The sequence below is a fragment of the Narcine bancroftii genome, chromosome 4 (assembly GCF_036971445.1).
Source record: "Narcine bancroftii isolate sNarBan1 chromosome 4, sNarBan1.hap1, whole genome shotgun sequence".
Taxonomy (NCBI): Eukaryota; Metazoa; Chordata; class Chondrichthyes; order Torpediniformes; family Narcinidae; genus Narcine; species Narcine bancroftii.
In genome coordinates, this window is record NC_091472.1 from 274503744 (window position 1) to 274526148 (window position 22405).

At 39.8% G+C, this 22405-nt stretch overlaps 1 protein-coding gene across 34 annotated transcripts in view; it reads right to left on the bottom strand.

The window, feature by feature from the left end:
* kynu (kynureninase) overlaps window positions 1-22405 on the bottom strand; it is a 207536-nt gene that overhangs the window by 19188 nt on the left and 165943 nt on the right. For 33 of the 34 annotated variants that reach the window (XM_069935085.1, XM_069935084.1, XM_069935086.1 and 30 more), the window contains 4 exons: window positions 19765-19863; window positions 19570-19643; window positions 6029-6081; window positions 4082-4167 (listed from right to left, as the gene is read on the bottom strand). In XM_069935085.1, the coding sequence (XP_069791186.1) occupies window positions 4082-4167; window positions 6029-6081; window positions 19570-19643; window positions 19765-19863 (312 nt within the window). Of the gene's footprint in view, window positions 1-4081; window positions 4168-6028; window positions 6082-14237; window positions 14340-19569; window positions 19644-19764; window positions 19864-22405 lie in introns of those variants that run through there. The other variant, XM_069935088.1, reaches the window with a different exon arrangement.

Sequence of the window (22405 nt, forward strand, 5' to 3'; positions counted from 1 at the left end):
ACATCTCTAATGAGCTAGCATGGAAGTCCTCATCCTGGGTGGAGATGAAATGGAGATGGAGGATTTGGGAGAATAAAATGAAATGCTTACAGGGGACAGGGTGAATGCTGAGTTCCTCCAGCTTTTACTTGTTTGCCCAGTCTTTTCTTCAAAATTAAATCACTTCATCTCAGGCAACATCTTGGTGAATCTGCTCAGCACTTTCTCCAGTGTAATCGCAACATCCATTTAGTGTGGCAACAGAATTCTACTAGTTGCCTCAGTATTTGTATTTGATGACCCAGCTAATGAAGGCAAAAAATACCAAATATCTTCTCAACCATTTTACCCACTTTTATTGCTGCCTTCAGAGATCCTCGGATATGTACATCAAGGTTCCCCTGTTCCTCAGTACCATTTATTGTTCATATCTTAGCCTTACTAAACTTTCCAAAAAATATATCTTCTTGTATGTTTACACGGTTCTATAAATTACAGCTCTGCCCAATTTGTCATCTCAACACATCATCAATATGGTTCTGCAAATGAAGGTTACTCTTCTAACCATCAGGACCAGAACCAATTTTTGTAACATCTGTAAACTTAACAATCACATCTCATAAAATTCACATCTAGCACATTAAGATTTATCACAAACAGAAGGTCAAAAATTTCCCAGAGTTAAAGAGGAAAGTTTGGAGATCCTGGGATTGTAGTACAATAAACACAAGCGCTACTCAGTATTTTTCTTCACAGCTCATAGAGTGAAGTTATCTCGGAGTCCCCATCATGTGAAGCACACAAGGTGAGTTGTGATGTCTTGAGGACCCTGCAATCATAAATTCTGGACCATCTGGTGATCACTGGAATTGAATAGTTTATTGTCAGATGTAAAGTTGTGATAGTAGTTAACTTTAACTTTCCACATATTGACTGGGACTCCCATGCTGTAAAAGGGCTGCATGGGTTAGAGTTGGTCAAATATGTTGAAGGTTTTTCACTTGCATGAATATATAAACCATAAAGCATTTGACTTTATTTTCAGACACATTCAGAATCTGCAGGTTCCTTCCCCTCCAAGGAGCCGCCTGAAAGGTGAACAATAATATTATAGATAATTAAGTCCCCCACCTCCCCCAGGTTTACAAATAAAGCCTTACTAATATCCTTAGTAATATTCTAATAAAGATAAAGACTCTTACTAAGCAGGGACAAGGAGTCACTTTGAGAGAGTCATCGCAATGATAAGTGGTATCAACAGTTCCTCGTCCTAGGTGACACCTTTTCTGCTTCACACAACTGTATCCAAGCAGCTGCTGTGAGCAAAGCATGACTAAGGCTGAATATTTGCTCCCATCTTCACTAAAGGTTTATGTGTTACTTCAGAGAAAATACACTTTTACAATTCTACGCTTTTAATTAATTTTTTATGTCTTTTATTTATTTCCTTTTTTTGCCCTGCTTGAATTCCAAACGGGGTTTTACTGTATAGAGGTACTATCTAGAGAGAGATCAATAATGGATCTCCTTTTAAGGAATGAGACAGGACAGGTGATTGAGTGTCTGTAGGATCCAGTGATCTTTTTTTTTTAAACCAAGGAGTGCCCATTTAAGAGTTTCATAACATCAAAAAAGAAAAATCGAGGTTTAGGTTTTGAAGCTTGTATATCTTCGATTTTTTTGTCTGTGGGATTAGTCCTTAAAATGGACCACTTGCCTGAAATATTGGGATGTATAACCAGAGCTGAATGAGGGAATGCTGCTTTGTCTGTTAGTCAGAGCTGTGTTCATTAGTCTGGAGTTCCTTGCTGCAATCTTGGACTGAGCAGTTTCCAAACCAAACCATGAAAACCTCTGCATCAGATACTTTCTGTGGCACATCTGTAAAATTTGACAAGCGATCTCACAGGGTGGAGTTATCTTACTGCAATCTTGGGCTGATCAGTTTCCAAACCATGTTAACATCTACATCAGATACTTTCTGGGGCACATCTTAAAATTTGACAATGGATCTCAGGGTGGAGCTGTCTTGTTCATTGCCACATAGCAAAAGTTGAAAAATAAGTTGTATCCTTCACCACTGCAAGATAGGATCCAGGATCCCTCCTGAATACAAATACTTCCATTCTACTTTTCTCCTCAGTCATTGCACTTTTAATTCTAGAATCATGCAGGACAATCTTCAACTCTTACATAAAGCTTTGGAATTAATTGCAGATCATTGAAATATGAGTGTCATAGCCCACTAATGTAGGTACAAGAGAAAGTCACTCAATACCTCATTTGTTCCTTTAAACCTGAAGGTTGATTAACACCAAACTCCAGTTGTCCACAAGCTGTATGAATGGGATTAACATTGGGACATTCAAAATAATAATAGATCCAGATATTAATTAATTATCTGTAGCACTGAATGTTTCTGAGATAGCCCCAAAATGCTAAATGGAGCATCAGATCCATCAAGGTGGTTCAATAGTGAAATGAAAAAAAAAATGTTATTGCAGTATTGGAGACTTGGGGGGGGGGGGGTGGGGAGAGATGTCATAATGAACACATATTTAGCCCTTTATTTTGGAGGAAAGGGTCAAATTGTACCTCATTCCTCATAAGTCGGACATTTTAATATCAGGAGGATTCTTTTAAAATATAATTGAAAGGAAACATTATCAGCAGCGTTATTTTCACATTAGCAGCACAGATTGAATTAACAGCTCATATGTAACAAGAGAACAGCAATACGACAACTGCTCAATAGTACAATCCAGCCAGCTATTTTGTTCAATTACTTGTCAAAAATCACCCATGTTCCATTCTAAAAATTATAGGATTAGCAAAGATCTTTTACTTTATCATTTGTATATTACTAACATGTGGAGTCCATTTGCCATGAAAAAAAAAATCAGCTCTGAATGAAACCCCTGGACCAAAATTCACGACAAAATCTTTTGTATTGAAGCCCCCTGAGGCATGGTAATTCTGTCCAGGTGAAAAAGCTCCTGTGAGAGTTCTTTCCTTTCACCTAGACTCTCCACTGCTGTTCCAGCCACAGGCATCTGCTCTTGCACACATGCAAAATAATTCAACCATTTGTCAAACTTGCTTATAATCTGCAAGATGGATTGATGATAAGGGGTAGATGTAAAATAGGCTCTGATCTTTTTTTGTGGGATTTATTTAAATTTATTTCCTAAGTACACTTCTGAAATACACAGTTATAATTGCTTAACTATGTTTCAGAACTCCTCAAATAATATTTCTTCATCTACCTTCTACTGGCAACGACAGATTCTTCTACAAATCAATGGCTAGAATGATAAGTGGACATCAGAAACAAGCATCAATATTAAATGTTACTCTGTAATTCCCAAGCACCCAAATGATCAGAATATGCAAGCAGAAGACATAGGAATTGGAGCAGGCCATTTGGATCTTCAAGTCTGCCACCAAGCCACAAGACTATCTTCTCCCTCTTCATTCTCCTGCTCTATCCCCAAAACCTTGATTTCTCTAATATATAAAAGTCAATTGCTATCAGTTGAATGAATAGAGCCTCTGTAGCCTTCTGGGACAAAAGATCCTAAATAATTACCACTCTTTGAACAGAATGTGCTCATTTCATTCCTGAATGGACTGCCTCTTATTTGAGACTGTGTCCCTACTTCTTGAGTCTTCAGCCCTCAAGAAACATCTTCCCCTGATCTAACTGAGCTTTCTGAGGGCTTTCTTTGCTGATTTAACTGAGGCCACTTCGTATTTTCCAAACTCGACAGAACGGTGGCCTTGCCAATGCTGCTCACCTTGAGTGACAGCTATGCTTTTCTGGGATCAATATGGTGAATCTTCACTGCAATCTCTTTTTAAAATGTATATCATTTTCGAGGTAAGAAAACAGAATCAATGGATGTGTTCTCACAAGTCCCTACATAATCATATGTATAAACTCATATATTCAAGCCCTTCAGCACATGTTTTCTTTCTACTTGCTTGCTGTACTTGCATGTTATCTCTTAGTGATTTCTATGCAAGGCTACTCTTGTCATTTAAAACATCAACACATTCAAGAGCCTCATATAAAGTTTTCAAATCAGATCTATGCACTTACCTCTAAGCTAGCCTGCAACGAACGAACCAATAAAATGGGGGGATTTGATATTCGAAATCCATTAACCCCTGGAGTCAAATCCAATTCTAATAAGCAAAGTAGAAAAAATAGCATATTAATTTTGGTATTATTTGTTTTAATATACATTTTGTTATTTAGGTGTGAATCAGAATTTATAGTTTTTTTTCTTAAACTTAGAGTAGGGGAAGAATAAAACACTACAATTCTGATATGTTGGATCTAATCAGTCCAAATGTTCAAAATTAAATTTTAAATTTAAACACACAGCATGGAAACAGGCCCTTCCAGCCCATGAGCCTGTGCTATCCAATTACACCCAATTAACCTACATACATTTTGAAAGATGGGAGGAAATTTGAGCAGCCAGACGAAACCCCTGCGGACTGAGGGAGAGCTGGGTTCGAACCTGGGTTGTGGATGCGATAGCAATGTTGCGCTAACCACTAGGCTAATTAAAGTTGCAGAATTCTCATTAAGTTCTTTGATTACCATCTACCCTTGAAGTGGAAAATCCATTTATTTCAGCAGCTTTAAATCAGTGCTAACTTTCTTATCCCTGAATGTGAGATTGCACATGATCCAGGGAAAGCGAGGCAATCAGAAAAGGGACAGAGAGTGGTGATGGAGAATTGTTTTTCAGATTGGAGACCTGTGATAAGTGTTGTGTCATAGCAATCAGCACTGGATCCACTGTTATTCATTATTTATTTAGTTTAGTGATACAGCACGGGTAACAGGCCCTTCTGGCCCACTAGCATATGTTGCTCAAATACACCTATGCAATTAATCAACCTACTAACCCTGTATATCTTTGGAACATGGGAGGAAACCGAAGCAGCCAGAGGAAACCCATGCAGTCACGGGAATAGTGAACAAATTCTTTATAGGAAGTGGTGGATTGGAACCGGGGCTGCTGGCGCTATAATAATGTTGTGCTGACCGCTATTTTAAGAGTGACGCATTTACAGTATATTAAGGATTTGAATGGGAATACAGATGTCATGTTTAATAAATTTGCAGATGATAATAAAATTACAAGTATAGTGGACAATGAGAGGATTGTCTAAGATTACAATGGATCTTGATTAATGTATTCAATGGGGCAAGGAATGGGAGATGAAGTTTAATTTGGATAAGTGCAAAAGTGTGGCATTTTGGTGAGTCAACCAGAGCATGACTCACATAATAAATAGCAGGGCCCTAGAAATGTTATAGAATAGTGAGATCTGGGGATATATTTCCCTGAAAGTGGCAACACAGTTAGACAGGGTGGTGAAGGTTTTTGATACTTGTGCCAAAAACAGGAGTTGGGACATTACACCAGAGCTGAATAGGATGTTAACAAGGGCATGTTTGAAGACTGTGTGCAGTTCACATCAGCTTGTTAAAGGGATGGGTACAAAAAAAAATTCACAAGGATGTTACCAGGATTGGCAGGCTCGAGTTCAAAGGGGTGACAGAATAGGCTGGGATTTTCCCTTTGAGCACAAGAGGCTGAGGGGTGACCTTTGAAAAATATAAAATGACGAGAGATACAGATAAGGTGAATAAACATGATCAGGATTGAAGAGTCTAAAACTAGAAGGCATAGTTTGAAGATATGGAGAGGGGGAGGAGTTTAAAATGAACCTGATGCACAACTTTTTCACAGAGAGTGATGCATATAGGAATGACCTGCCAAGGAAATGCCATGGTTACAATCCAATTTGAATTAATAGGGAAGAAAATTTAAAAGGTATAACATGATTGATTTCCAAAGATGGCCTTCCCCAAAGGTAATGATATGTTCATTGCCTTATGTATTCTGACAATATGCAAAACCAAAATATGACAGAATCACAATATGCAATACCAACAGTACTCTTTTACTTTAATTCCCACCTAAGTAAAACAAATCATCAATCATATTCAGATTATGATACTCACTATTGTCCATTTGAAATCGGGTTTTCATGTCATGCCCCCACCAGCCAAGTAATCTGAAAATGAGAAAGCCTGGTTCATGTTGTGGGGACTATTCTTCAACTAAAAGTTGAAACTAAATTAGGTTATTTATTGTTATTTGTGGAATTTTTCCTGCATCGTGACAATAGCAACATTTCTTCCAAAGTGCTTTGAGATAAACACTGAGAGGTTGTCAAAACGAATATCAGTTAACATTTCCAACTGATATCAAACAACTATATCAAGACTGTGACTTCACTTACTTATGGTGCACTAAACTGTCATGAGTTTATCATTAATTTCCATGGTGACTGCTGTAAAAAAAATAGCATAGGAGATTGTTTTTGAGGAAAAGTACATGGTTCCTGATGGGACTACATTTAGTTAAACACATCTGCTCTACTCTGCATAGAAACTTGAGAAGGGCTGCAGCTTCAATAGGCCCACTTCCTATATTAGTCAGTCAACACCAATACACTTATTGATACTCTTTGACCCATTGGGTGGCTCCAGCATGTTGTTCCTTGCAACACACATTGAGCGGTGGAAAAGAGAGGAGCTGCAGAAGAGAAGGTGAGAGCTCAGAGACCTGCTGAGAGCATTTTGCAAGACAGTGTGAAGTGAATTCTTGAATAAGGTCTTGTGCACAAGGTGGGGCAGGGCGATGGTGGTCACAGAAAGGCAGAAGGTCTACGATTATAAAATTATAACAGAACGTGCCTTATCCTCTTTCCCAGAGGTAAGAATTCACTGACAATCAAGCATGTTGGGAAAAAAAATCTCACAATTTCACAAGATGAATCAGGGGGGCGTCTTACTCCACTAGGAAAAAAAAATCATCTTTTACAGGTTGGCAGGTAGACAGATAAAAACACATTTAATCATGTAAACTGTTCCAAAAACACCTATATAATATGTATTCCTTCTTTCATCATGCTCCCTCTTACCATCAAATGACATTTTATCCCTTCCACTGCTCATGTAAAGGTTAAGCCTCTATAAGAAGGGAAATGAATAATGGTCACTAAATCCTCATCTCCTCCAATTACATTAAGGCAGCAAATGGAGTCCACCTGCATGGAAGTTCAACATCAAACTCAACACGCTGTTACTAGGGAAAGGGCCTACAGTGTCAATACAATCAACTTCTGCCCTTTCCTTGCCACATATTGTGGGGGGAGGGGGTCACCTGCTTCCCTCCCTTTGTTAAAGTCAGCCTGAGCTTGCTTGAAAACAAACACAAATGCAGGTACAAAAACAAATTTTAATAACTTTGCAAAGGGTGAGAACTCCTTTACAGCAAAAACACTGCCATGAGCAACTAGTCTCATTCCAAGAGACCGTGCCTCATATATTTATACCTTCAGATTCCAAGGTTTCTAGAACATTTGAAAAGACTGCTCCATATATTTCTTAAATTTCCCTGGGACTAGTTAATTAGGGTCATGCCCTTAATCAATGGTTAACTTTTTTTTACTACCTTACCAAATAAGGAGCTCATTATCAGCTTTACTCGATAACAAAAAAGAAAGGAATGCAGCTAGCTTCTATCTTCCATTCAACATTTTAAAATTTACAGCAGGAACCCAGGTATAACAATGAATACTGTATTTTATTGCATGTGACATGTCAATTCAGAAAGTGAATGAGGAGCAGAATAGGTCAGAGAGACAGATACCAGGCAATTAGTGTCATGAATCTGGTATTGGAGCTCCAGAGAAAGGCTGTTCACACTTCCAGACTGGAGGTTCAGATATGTGGCCAGGCTGTCATGCATCCATGAAGAGACTGATCCAGGTGCTCAAAATCTGATTTATACATAATCAGGCTGACTTGGTTGAAGAGCATGTCATCAATTCTAGTGATGCACATGCCTTTGCTGGTGTTTGGCAACAATTTTGTCGCTCGGTGCCATTGATTCAGCTGCAGTAGAGGCTCCAACAGAAGTAGACATCCTTTCTGCTTCAATACTGCTCCAGCTAAGGATCAATTCTCCACCACATAGGAGTGGTTCGAAGCTCTTTGGAAACAGCAGTATGACACCAGGAAGCAGCTTGATGACCTCATTTTGCAGAGGAATGTCATTCATTAGCTAGTTATAATTCTCATTCAGTAGTGAGATACTTGTGAGCAGATTGCTGGTCTCTCTCAGTAGCTTGTGATTATTCATGAGCAATAGAATGCTGATCGCGAGCAGGTAGCTAGCTGCTCGCCATGATCAGAGAGATTTTGAGCACACATAGGTAGCTCCACCACATCTGCATAGAAAATACAAACCTGAGCAAATTGCACTCTTGTGAGAACAGAGACTTTACACAAAATAGCTGGCCTTCTGTCAGAGACACATGGTCACCCCCACCTCCCTGATCTTAAATTCCAGTGCTAACCATTCCACATCCACTTGTCTTTTCTTTATAATCAGAGTTCAGAGATCGGTTTCACCACTTCCCATGTCCCCTTTCCCCAGCTCTGTTTCAGTTTCTCTTTCTCTCTCTTCCCTTTTCCATCTGTCTCCTTTCACAGAGCCAAAATCAATTCTCACCTCTCATCTTATCATATCAAATTAACACCTTTGTTGTGCTGCACTCCTTCCCTGGCCATTCGTCAATCTTTATTCTGATGTTTTTCTATTCTTTGTTTATATAGTACAACTCAGATTATCCAAAATGGTCAGGAACACATATTTGTCAGATAAACGGTTTTATTGGAAAACTGGTCATTTAAAATAAAACACTTTTTATCAGTGCTTAAACAACAACAAAAAAAGGGAAGGCCTTTAAAGCATTAAAATAATGTTTAATTCTCACCAGAAAATGCTGGTTGTGGTCGATCACTGACATGAACCCACCACTGCCACTGATCCCTAGGGAGGCTTCTTGGACTGGTGGTACAGTTACTGGTGAGTCGGCGAGTTCCTATCTCCCCGGTCACTGGAGCTCCTGACCCTGATGCCCAAGTCCCGACTACGAAGGTCGCCATGTAGCTTCAAATTTCATCAATGAATCAAATACATGATATCTAATTTTTTTTCTGAACTTAAACAGGACATAAATATGAGAGAACCATTGAAGCACTCTTAGAGGTCAAGAGCTTTTCCATTTAAATAAGACGGCACTTTGAGCCAACAGTGTAGAGAAGGCCACAACCTATTGTGCAGGTACAGAAAAACTCCCTATGTTTGGTTCAATAACCCCAAAAATAGCAGTTATTGGATTGAGTCGTAGCTCCATCTGAAATACAGTTGGAAATATATTTTAAAAAACTTTCCAATAGATTTCTAAGGATGGACAAGACCAAAACATTTGTGTCAATGTAGCAATATCAGATTTGCATCTATCACAAGTAGGGTTAATATAAGAAAATATACAAACCATCTTATCTTTGGGCATATGAATAGAATGCACCACTTTGAATTGGATTAATGAATGTCTGGCACATATTGAAGATGTATTCACCAGTTTAAAAATCTTATCTCATGGATCCTTCGATGAGGGTCTTACAAGTTCCAATTCCCAAGCCTTTTAATCTCATCATTAAGAACTTGACATAATTTCATAAATCTGTCATATAGAATTCCAATTAATCCTTTCTGAGAAGGATTCAATGGAAAAAGATTATCAACTAGATCAGGTGAATATAAAAATGGAAAGTCTGGTTAAAAAAAAGTATTTAAGAAATTTCTCACCTGTAAATATCTAAAAAAATTAATATTTGGTGATTCATATTTTCTTGCCAGCTGTTCAAAAGACATTAAACAACCTTCCTTAAATACATTTGCTGAACAATACCTTTGATTTCCCATATAGAGAAGGATTGATCAATTATTGATGGTCAAAAAACAATAATTATGAGAAATAGCACTAGATCAGTGGTTCTCAATATTTTTCTAGCTGCCACTCCCATGGCCTCCAGATCACATCCTGATTCCACACCCTCCCCCAATCAACGGTGCTGAGGAGATGGGCTAGTGGCTGCATTGAGCGATTGGGGGCTTGTGGCAGCACTGAGCAGAGTGCAGGAGTTAGTGGTAGTGCAGAGGTGGGTGGGGGGTTAGTGGCAGTGCTGAGTGGGCTGGGAGGGTTAGTGGTAGCACTGAGTGGGGGAATTTTGTGGCACTGAGCAGGGTATGGGGGTTGGTGGCGGCGCAGACCAAGGCGGGGGGGGGGGGTAATGGTGGTGCTGACGGGGTGTGAGTGTTAGTGGTGGCACACTGTGGGGGGAAATTTGGCAGTGCTGAGTGGGGTGGTGTAGTTTAAAGGCAGCACTAAGCAGGGTGGAGGGTTAGTGGCAGTGCTGAGTATGGTAGGGGGTTAGTGGTAGCGTTGTGTAGGGTGGAGGTGTTAGCAGTGGTGCTTAGCAAGGTAGGAGGATTAGTGATAGTGCTGAGTGGGGGAGTTTAGTGGTAGCACTGAGTGGGTGGGGGAATTGTGGTGGCGCTATGTGGGCATTAGTGGTGACACTGAGAGGGGGATAGTGGGGGCATTGAGCGGGGGTACTGGTGGCACTGAGTGGGCTGTTATGACAGCACTGAGCAGGGTGTAGTGGCAGCACTGAAAGGGGGAAATGGTGGAGCTGAGAGGGTGTAGTGGCGGCACTGAGAGGGGGTAGTGGCAGCACTGAAAGGGGGAAATGGTGGAGCTGAGAGGGTGTAGTGGCGGCACTGAGAGGGGGTAGTGGCAGCGCTGAGTAGGGATACTGGCAGTGTTGATGGGGGTAGTGGCGGCACTGAGCGGGAGGTAGTGGTGATACTGAGAGGAGTGTAATGGTGGAACTGGGAGGGGGCTACTGGCAGTGCTAAGTGGGGGGTAGTGGCGGCGCTGAGCAGGGCGTATTGGGGTGCTAAGAGGGGGTAGTGGCGGCACTGAGAGGTGGTAATGGTGGAACTGAGAGGGGGGAGTGGTGGCACTGAGCAAGGAGTAGTGGCAGTGCTGAGCAGGGGGTAGTTGTGGTGCTGAGAGGGGGGAGTGGTAGTGCTAAGTGAGATAACAAATATTAACACCCCAGTAATAAAATATAAAATTAAGTTGGGTCTATTTTCAATTTTTACAATCAAATGTACTAATTCTAGAGTTTTTCTTCTTCCAAATAAAAGAAGAAACTTTTGAGTCAATATTATCAAAAAAAAGTCCAGGGTGAAAAATGCAATCAACTGTAATCGATATAAAATAGATATTTTAACTGCATTAATACGACCTATTAAAGATAATGATAAAGGAGACGATCTAGCAAAAGACAATCTCACATACTCGAATAGAAGAGAAAAAATGAGTTCATATAAATCTTTGAATCGTTTAGTAATTTTAACTCCAAAGTATGTGAAATTATCTCTGACAATCTTCAATAGAACTCGAGTGTAGAAAGGGACCAGCATATTAATTGGAAAAAGTTCACTTTTATGAAGGTTTAATTTATATCCAGAGAAAGAGCTGAATTTAGAAAATACAGATAACATAACTGAGATAGATTTTTCAGGATCTGAAATATAAACTAATAGGTCATCTGCAGACAAAGAAACTTTATGAGTTACTTAGTTTCTGACAAATTCCTTGAACTTCATGAATGTTCCTCCAGCATTTCCGTGTTTTTACTACAATCACAATGTCTGCAGACTTTCGTGTTTCCCTCAGCGATCTGTTCAGACTGTCCAAAGAAACAATAGCTGGGAACAGATACTTATGATTTAGGGTAGTCAGATTCCTCAGCTCCAGATTTGGGGTCTGACACACACACACACACACACACACACACACACACACACACACACACACACACACACACACACACACACACACACACACACACACACACACACACACACACACATTCTTTCTTCTTCTTCTTCTGTGTTCTCGCACCAACCCTCTTTTCAATCTTCTTCAGCATGATGCTGAACCAAGCCATGAAAGACCTCAATAATGAAGACGCTGTTTACATCCGGTACCGCACGGATGGCAGTCTCTTCAATCTGAGGCGCCTGCAAGCTCACACCAAGACACAAGAGAAACTTGTCCTTGAACTACTCTTTGCAGACGATGCCGCTTTAGTTGCCCATTCAGAGCCAGCTCTTCTGTGCTTGACGTCCTGTTTTGTGGAAACTGCCAAAATGTTTGACCTGGAAGTCAGCCTGAAGAAAACTGAGGTTCTCCATCAGCCAGCTCCCCACCATGACTACCAGCCCCCCCACATCTCCATCGGGCACACAAGACTCAAAACGGTCAACCAGTTTACCTATCTCGGCTGCACCATTTCATCAGATGCAAGGATCGACAATGAGATAGACAACAGACTCGCCAAGGCAAATAGCGCCTTTGGAAGACTACACAAAAGAGTCTGGAAAAACAACCAACTGAAAACCTCACAAAGATAAGCGTATACAGAGCCGTTGTCATACCCACACTCCTGTTCGGCTCCGAATCATGGGTCCTCTACCCATCACCTACGGCTCCTAGAACGCTTCCACCAGCGTTGTCTCCGCTCCATCCTCAACATTCATTGGAGCACTTTCATCCCTAACGTCGAAATACTCGAGATGGCAGAGGTCGACAGCATCGAGTCCACGCTGCTGAAGATCCAGCTGCGCTGGGTGGGTCATGTCTCCAGAATAGAGGACCATTGCCTTCCCAAGATCATGTTATATGGCGAGCTCTCCACTGGCCACCGTGACAGAGGTGCACCAAAGAAAAGGTACAAGGATTGCCTAAAGAAATCTCTTGGTGCCTGCCACATTGACCACCACCAGTGGGCTGATATCGCCTCAAACCGGGCATCTTGGCGCCTCACAGTTTGGCGGGCAGCAACCTCCTTTGAAGAAGACCGCAGTGCCCACCTCACTGACAAAAGGCAAAGGAGGAAAAACCCAACACCCAACCCCAACCAACCAATTTTCCCCTGCAACCGCTGCAACCGTGTCTGCCTGTCCCGCATCGGACTTGTCAGCCACAAACGAGCCTGCAGCTGACGTGGACATTTACCCCCTCCATAAATCTTCGTCCGCGAAGCCAAGCCAAAGAAAGAATATATACACCCACAATAATTGCATTGTAGTCATAGTGGTCCACTGAGAGATGCCTACACTGAAGAAGTTCTCCTTTGCTCTCTGAAGTGTGTTCTGTGAGATTCTTTCTCACTGCTCCCCATCTGTAATCCCTGCTGTTCTCAAGCTCTATGACCATGCACTCACCCAGACTTGCTTCCTTCAACCAAGACGATGGCCACCCTATTTACTGTTTGCTTCACTCTGATGACACTTACATGCCAACCTCCAATTCAGGGATGTTTTCTAGAGTTAGAAATATTTGAGAAGGAACATGATGAAATGAAACATTTGTTATATGCTACGAGTTCTCTCAAAGAATGCTTACATATAAGCAATTGAAAGCTTATAGTTGGAATAGTTGTGAGATCATTATGAGAACTGATTGCTTGTATAGGACAGCATGACAATAAAATGATCAGATTCATTTGTTGCAAGATGAGTAAAATGCTATTTCTTCTGGTGACAGTTCAACAGTTGTACCCTATTGTGAAACTTGAAATGGTCAATTGGCAAAATGGTTTAAAATGAACCTCAATTGGATTCTCATGAGTAATTTGTTCTTGCTGTCAGACTGTGGATTTAATTGGTTTGAAATGTTAACTCCTCAATGTATCAATCTACTTATTGAATGACAAGCTGATTAATGTATGGTCATAGGCATTTGTGTGCATTTGTGCCAATTAGCGTTGACCCATTAGCATTGAAACCATAGTTTCTGTGGTTACAATGCTAATTAGCTAACACTGGTGTTCAACTATAATCCAAATGGGTGAAGAATTCAAATAAGATTGAAACCTGCAAAGTGCAGGTCAGTGTATCCACTGCAGCACCTGGATGTTTATTGTTTTCTATTTATGCGCTGATGATAGCTGAAATATTGGTTATTGGATGAGGCACAATGTTCGCATCACAGTGATGTTAATGGTGTTACCCACCATTACTGCATTGGAAAAGTTAAGCTTTATGGTGGACTCAACAGCCTTGGCAATGTTATTGTTGAATCAGTGAAACTCCCTGATTTTGGATGTAGGTCTTCCAGTAGCCCTACCAAGCATTATGGGATTTTGTTTGTTATATATTTTGTAGTCTTCTACATCAAAAGGTCAACTTGTAACATCTGTGGCATAACATTCATGTGGATATTTCCTCTGGAGAACTGACATTATTCTCACCATCTCCAATGATTTCAGACCACTTATGCTTCGTGTCGACTCACCACGTGTTTGTGGATTTCAGGAGGATGAAGGTCGATGGTTCCTTCATGGAAAAAGTGGAGAGCACAAAGTTTCTTGGTGCTTATAAAAGGGACAACCTATCCTGGACTCACAACACTGCCTCATTAGTCAGGGAGGTGCAGCAGTTCCTACATGAGACCATAAGACCATTACAATAGAGGCAGAAACTGACATTTCAACCCATTGAGTCTACCCTGTCATTTAATCATGAGTCAACCCCACTGCCCAGCCTTTTTCCCATAACCTTTAATGCCCTGGCTAATCAAGAACCTATCCTAACTTCCAAAAGAGGCTGAGGAGGTCCCCATCTTTTACTAGAACACAATTGATAAGTGTCCTGCTGGATGCATCATTTTGTGTTATGGTAGCTGCAAAGCATCAGACCATAAGTCTACACAGAGGATCATTAAAACAACCAAGAGGGTCACTGGGGTCTCCTTTTCCTCGATAGAGGACATTTACCGAATGTGCTGTTTAAATAAGGCTCAAGGAATTACTGATGACCCTTTCTATCCAGTGCCCAGCATCTTCAACGCACTTTCAAGAAAGTGATAGAACAGTATCAAAATTAAGGCTGCTGGGCTGAGGAATAGCTTCTTCCCTTAGGCTGTGAGACAGATGAACAATATTCTAACCATGACAATAATACCAAAAGGTTAGACACTTTTATTTACATTATTTATGTGATCTTTCTGCACTGTGTATTCTGTGTTGTAGTGCATGCACAATGGTCTTGGGAGACACAGTTTTGTCGAGTTGTATATGTATAATTAGATGATGATAAACTTGAAATTCAACTCATCTTTCCCACATTGGTTCCATTTGAGTAGGAAGTGTTAAATTGGCAATCTTCTCATTCTTTTACTATTACCCGGGCTTGGCAGCAATTCTTGTTTATTTAGAGAGGAAGTTTACACCACCTGTAACAACTCACTGCAGGATTCGTTTTGAAAATACCACCACCTTTCCGAGACTCAACCTCATCACTGTTCAACTCACTTCATTTGGCTGCTCTGAAGGTATCTTCTTAAAATTGAACATCAATTCAGATGGAAAGAGGAATGCTCTAAAGTTGAGATACAAATGAGGCTAAAGTGGACAGCACCAAAAACAGATAATATGAGAACTAGGAAATAGTAGGAATAGTCCATGTAATCTGCTTTGCCTTTAATAATATTCTGACTGCTATGGCCATGAACTCACTTATTCTCCATCCAACCTTTATAATTTCCTTACAGTTTTAAAAATCTGTCTGAGGTTTAAACATACATTTAATGAGGCAACCTCTTCTGTTTCATTAGGCAGTGAATTCTATGGAAGTATTTCCTCCTCATCTGCATCCTGAATTACTCCTTTGAAATGAAACCCCTGCATTCTAGTCTCACCTACCAGTTGAAACAACCTCTCTATTTCTATCCTATATATTCTTTCATTATTCTCTATGTTTCTATCTGACCCCCCTCTTCCCTCATCCTTCTATACTAAAATGAGAATAGACCCAGGCTATTCAATAACCCACCCCCCATCATTTCCACAATTAACCTGGTGAACCTTCTCGGCACCATCTGTAAATTCATTCTATCCATTCTCAACTAAGGAGACCACAATTGCTCACAATACTCCAGGTGCAGCCTCACCTACACCCTATGCAATTGCAGCAGAAGCTCCCTGCTCTTAAATGAATTCCTCTAGCAATGAAGACCAACACCCTATTTGACTTCCTGATTATTTGCTGCACCTGCAAACTGACATTTTGTGATTCATGTACAAGCACTCCAAGATTACTCTACACAACAGCATGCTGCAATGTTTCACCATTTAAACAGTGATCTGATTTACTGTTTTATCTTTCAAATTTGATCACCTCATATCTACCAACACTGTTCTCTATCTGCTCAACCCTTGCCTGCTCATTTAACCTATCTACATTTCTCTGTAACTCGGTGTGTCCTCTACAAAATTGGCTTGTCCACTCAATTTGGTTTCATCAGTACAGTTCCCAACAACACTTGGTAGCCCCGTCCATATCATACAGTTGTGGGCCTAACACTGATCCCTGTAGCACTCTGCCAATCACTGATTGGCAGCCACAAAAATACCAATTTATCCCAATTCTCTGCCTTATATTGGTTAATCAATATGTGATATTATACTATCCCAACTCTGTGCATTCCTATAGCTGCAAAAATATTTTGTGCATCATCTTATCTAATGCCTTGTGTTAATTCAAGGATACATCATCCACCTGTCCCCCTCTATCCATTGTCCATACTGAATACATGCTGTGCTTGCCTGATGGAACAATTTCTACCCAAATGTTTCTCTTTTTATTCCTTCATGATAGCTTCAAGCATTTTCCAAACAATGGTTGTTAATGTAACTGGCCTTTGGCTGCTTCTTTTTAACAGTGCTGTTCCATTTGCTGTTTTCAAATCCACTGAGATCTGCCCAGAGTCCAGAGAATTCTGGTTCATTACCACAAATACATCTGTTATAACTTTTGCCATTTCTTTCAGTACTCTGGGAAGCATTCCATTAGGAGCAGGGTCATATCTACCTTGCTACTCACTTGTTTGCCCAGCACTCTCTCTTAAGTGGCATTGATATATTGAGGTTCTCAACACTTATTGCCCCTGTGGCATAGGGGATGTATGATTAACCTAAGCCCATCTCTATCCTTACACACAGAGTATGGGTTAATCTGACTGGTCACACCTGCTCCTTTGAATATAGCTGCTACTGCCACTGTAACTCTTTGAGCTTCAGCGAGCCCTGTATTAGAGAGGGACACAAGTAGGCTGGTATGTTGCATATTCTGTTTAGATAATATGCTTGATGTAATTGAATCACTGGTACTGTATGGACAAGATAAATGTCACTTTAACCTTTCAAGGGTGGCAAATATCTTAGGGAGTTGTGGGCCTTTGGAATCCTAACCCTCACCCTAATGTTAGATCTTAACCTTATTAAAAGAGGATTGAGGAATAGAACTCCAGATGCGACGGCCTTCCCTTCTTTCCTCCTATCTTTCTCAGCCCTCTACCCTTCCCTCATCACCTCTTAGCTCCTTTCTTTTCTCCACCACCCATCCCACCTATATTCACTTCCCACCTGCTAGCCCATTCTCCTCCTCTCCCTTTTATTCAGTCATCCCCCTGGTTCTTGAATTTCCTGATGAATTATTTCAGACTGAAACATCGACTGTCCATTGCTTTCCATGGATGCCGTTTGAGGAATGGAGACAGAATGCTAGAATCAATATGTAAAGTTTGTGCAGCTGGTGGATGAAGAGGGAGTCAAACTGTGGTTGGAGAAGGTGTGCAATAGAAGACCTGAATCTCTTTTAAAGAAACCGTCATTGTTAGTGTGGGACCAGTTTCAAGCCCATCTGACAGAACCAGTAAAGAAGTAGCTCAAGCAATTCAAGGCACAGCAAGCTGTTATTCCTGGTGGCTTGACAAGTGTACTGCAGCCCCTTGATGTCATGGTTAATAAGCCATTCAAGGACTATGTTAGCCTCAGACCAAGTGGAGAAAACAGCAGGGGGAAATCTCAAGAAACCAGACCTATCCACTATTGTTTCCTGGGTGAAGCAGGCCTGGGATTCACTCCCAAGTAATATGGTCTCTGAGTTTTTTAAAAGACAGAAATCAGCAAGAAAATGGATGGGACTGAAGTGATATTTTATGGGACGATGCAAGTTCCACCACTACTTCAGACTATGAACATGAATCTGAAGATGAAATAACAGACACAACAGGCTGGGACACAGATGAGAAGATCAATAGAGAAGAATGGGAAGTGCTTTTTTTGAGCATCTGATTTTGATGGATTTAAAAATAAATAATGTTTTTTTTTAAAATTTACATATATATTTTGAACAATAAATTGATAATGTTTACTACGATAATTTTGTAATTTCATTCAGCATACATCACTTTTCTTCCATAATGGAGTGCAGAAATTATTATGCCATTCGAAACAACCTGTCAAAGTAGGACTTCCATGATGATTTTGGGCCAATAAAAAAAGGGGGGGGTCATATTATACAGAGGGGTAAAATTTTTCTCCCTTTTCCCACTAAAAAAGTGGGGGGTAGCATTATACAGTAAAAGCATTATTCACAAATATTTACGGTAACCTCTGTAATGACGACCATCACTTTCTCAAGGTGTATAGATTGTCAACCCAGTCCAAACCTTCATGAATCACTGCTAACCTCGCATAACAGTGGTTCTCCATTGAAGTGTGAGGGGATCTGTAAGGGCATCTCTGCTGAATGCTGAAACAATGGTAATGACCACATAGCAGGACTTCTTGCCTCACTTGCATTGTGTTTGATGCAGTTGCATTCAGTTACTTCATCAACCATGCCCTCCGTTCACATAGTTGTATTTAATTTATCCCCATTCATATCTTCATTTTCCAACAATCTTACTCCTTCTATTTTCTTTGTGTCTTTCAAGTTAACTCTCCATTTTGAAAGTGCATTTCAGATGGTTTACAAGACATTTTTCCACAATCCTTGAAGGCAAGTTTTAGGCAATTTTGTGAGACATTTTCTCACACTTTATAAATATTTTGTTAGAATATCAGATATCAGAAGTATTATCAGTTCTGCTTCGGACTGGTGGTAAGGGATGGACTACCCATTATGTTGAGGCTCAATTTTCCTTTGTTATTTTTTTGACAAAGACAAATTTACCTTTGAACCTTTATTATTCATTTCAATGGAAATTGTGAATTCAGTCAACTGGCCAAATTGGAGCCCTATCACGCAACAAACTATGCAACTAGTCAAGATCCTTGCATCACTCGGTAACTAACACTTCTTTAAAGCTGAGTTGCTTCATTCACAAGACCAAAAGAGTTTAAAGATTGGTTAAAAAGAATAAAGGATCATGTTAGTCGCCAACTAAATGAAAAAAAAGATTCCACTGCTATTAATGACATTCTTTGAGGATGAAACAACTAAATGAAACTAGTCAGGATTATACTTTTAAGAGGTTGTTTAACAAGAGGTCATAAAACATGGCTTATAAAACATAAAGGAGAAATGGTATTAAATTAGATAAATGTTAAAATCTATGCAGTTATGCCATTCATTTGTAGAGTATGTAACTGTTGTTTTTCAAGCTATTGCTAATATTTCTTACTTGAGTTTATGGCAAAATTATTTAGCACTGAGATGTTCAGAAATGGTAAATTGACAAAATTTTGTTTGGATTTCTGAAACAGAGGTTCATACATACGTCGGCTTTATGGTGTTTTTATGTTTCTCATGTATATAGGCTCCAGCTAATGCTCCAGCGCCAGAATTCAAATACTGCAACAGATTAATTGAAAGGTCATTTGTTCATCTTCATATCACTTCACAGTTTATTTGCTTCGAAAAGAACAGATGAGAAATTACAATCAGTGGAGTACAAGAGAGAAATCAATATTACCTTGTAATTACACCAGCAGGCAAAGTCTACGTTCCAGTCATGCAGGCGTAGTTCTACATTCCCAACAGCATGGGCAAGGTCAAAGCCAACGTAACACCCCTGTACACGACAACAGTTCAATGCCAAATTAGTTGCAAGCAACAAACGCAATATGAAATGTTACAAAGAGCAAAGGCTAAAATGTGTAATTTGTTAACTCTAATTTACCTTCAACATGAATTTTTAAAGAACTACTGCCCAGCATTTTTAATTGCTGTACCGAACTGAAAGATTGAATAAAAAGGAGGAAGTCGTGACAAAGTTGGTATGTTCTTTCTTCATTTGCAACCATGCCAAGATGGATGTGAAACCTGCTCCCAACTCCGAATTAGGTCAATCCCTGAAATAGCAATGTTTTGGAGTATGAGCAGTCCAATCAGTGGTCTCTTTTTATATATTTCTTCGAAGTGCCCAACATCTCCAGGAATGGAGAATACCATAGAGAATAGAGATGAATAACTGTGTTCCTAATACATCGTTGCTAGGTAATCTATGGGGATGTTATTTCTCTTTTTACATTTCAGCAGTATATATAAGGAACAATATCATTTTAGTCAAACAAGTGTTTTTCTTGATGCTATAATTCATTCAATACACAAAGGGACTTGATAGTTAAGAATGGGTAGCAGATACCATACATGGTTACCTCATGTCAACCATGAATGTTGGAAATAGATGTCATTAATCCAGTAGGTATTGACATCTCATACACTCTTTCCAGAGTGTACAGTCACTTAATAGGTTCCTACTTAAAAAATCATCTGCACTGCCCAACTGGTATTTTTCTGTAGCCAGGTTTTTTTTTTTGCTGAGAAAAGTGAGGCATTTCTTTGAGACTCAGCAGCTGATGAGATGGTGTGATTGATAATTCACCTGCACTGAAATATTGGTGTAAAGTACCAATATAACATTTTGAGAAATGTTATTAATTTTACAGAAGTATAGCTACTGAATGGGTTCCTTGATCATACTCATTAGAGAATAAAATCTTGTCAGTAAAGTGTCACCTTAAATCTGCAATGGTTCACCTTTTCAAGATAAACAAGAAAATCTGCAGTCATTGTAAGTGTAGTTAACACAAAAATGCTAGAGAAACTCAACTTTGTCCTTTGAGTAGCAAAGGTAAAGATACATAACCAACATATCGTGCCTGAGCCCTTCTTCAAAGTATGAGCAAAAAGCAGGCAGTCGCCTGAATAAAATGGAAGGGGGAGGAGCACAGGGTCACAAGCAAAAGATGGATATGCGTGGGAGGGCATACAAGAAAACAAAAAAAAAGCTGAGAAGTGATGGGGGAGGTGATAACTTTCTGAATGGAGAGAAGGGGGTGGGAAAGCTGGAGCAAAGGAGACAGAGGGATGCTGAAAAAAGGAAGACAGGTCTAACAGAAACTGGAAAACTCATTGTTAATGCCATCTAGTTGGAGAGTGCCCAGACAGAATTCTAGGGTTTCCTCCTTCAACTTAGAGGTAGCCTTTGTTTGGCAGTGCATAAGTTCATGGTCAGACATGAAACCATTTCAATTCCACGCCTCACTCCCATGTTGACTTGCTGAGTTTCTCCATTTTTAGCAAAAACCTTTTCAAGTTGATTCAGGTTTGTTATATGACCTCCATTTTGAGTGAAAAGATAAGCTAATGTCTTTAAAATGTTCCATTAAATTATGGTCTCTTGACTTAATACTTACTCTTTAATTTTAAAGAAAAATATCATGAAAACTATTTTAAAAGTCTGTTGTTCAGGTGACCTACATATTTGGCCTAAGCTGTGGCAAGCACCAAGTTGATAATTTTCTGACTTGGGATGATTTAAACACTGAGAGGGGGCTGAAATAGGAGGCACCAAACTGAAAGCTTTACTATCTATATGATGAATCAAGTCCACCATTAAGGAAGGAAACCTGGCTTGAAAATGAACTACAGATGCTAAAATAAAAACAAACAAACATAAACTTTTAGAAGCATTTTCAGCAGGCCAGGAGACAATCTGTAGAAAAAGATAAAGTGCTGATATTTTAGAATGAAGATTTTTTTTCCAGAATTGGGAAGAGCAAAAGTAATTTTGTTTCAAGTTGCAGAGGTGGTGGGACTTGGAACACATAAGACATACAACTTATTTTCCTCTTTAATTTCTGCCATACAATTAAATTCATCTTTCAAAACAGTATAGGCAAATTTCCTTCCATATTTTGAGGCAATCAAAACAATTAGGTCTTTTGCTACTTTGCATAGTATAAATATACACAGTGCATAGCAGGAGTTCTCAATTTGCAGGAGTATATTTGATCAAAATCCCCAGAGTACAAAGTGGTTCATTCACTGACAGCCATTGGAAGCATGAGGAAGAACTTGCTCTGGTTAACCACACGAAGTTTGGAACTTCACCTTGCACTCCTGTTCCGTGTCTTCCATTCATTTATTGATATGGCACTAATTACTTCAGCATTCTCCATTCATTTCTCACTGAGTATTTGCTATCCAAAAAAGAACATTCATCACATCCAAAATTGATACTTTCCTAAAGTTCCCTGTGGAAACATTTCTTCTTATAGCTTATACTCTTTTCTTCTGTCACAACAGGAACAATACTGCAGTGGAGGAAG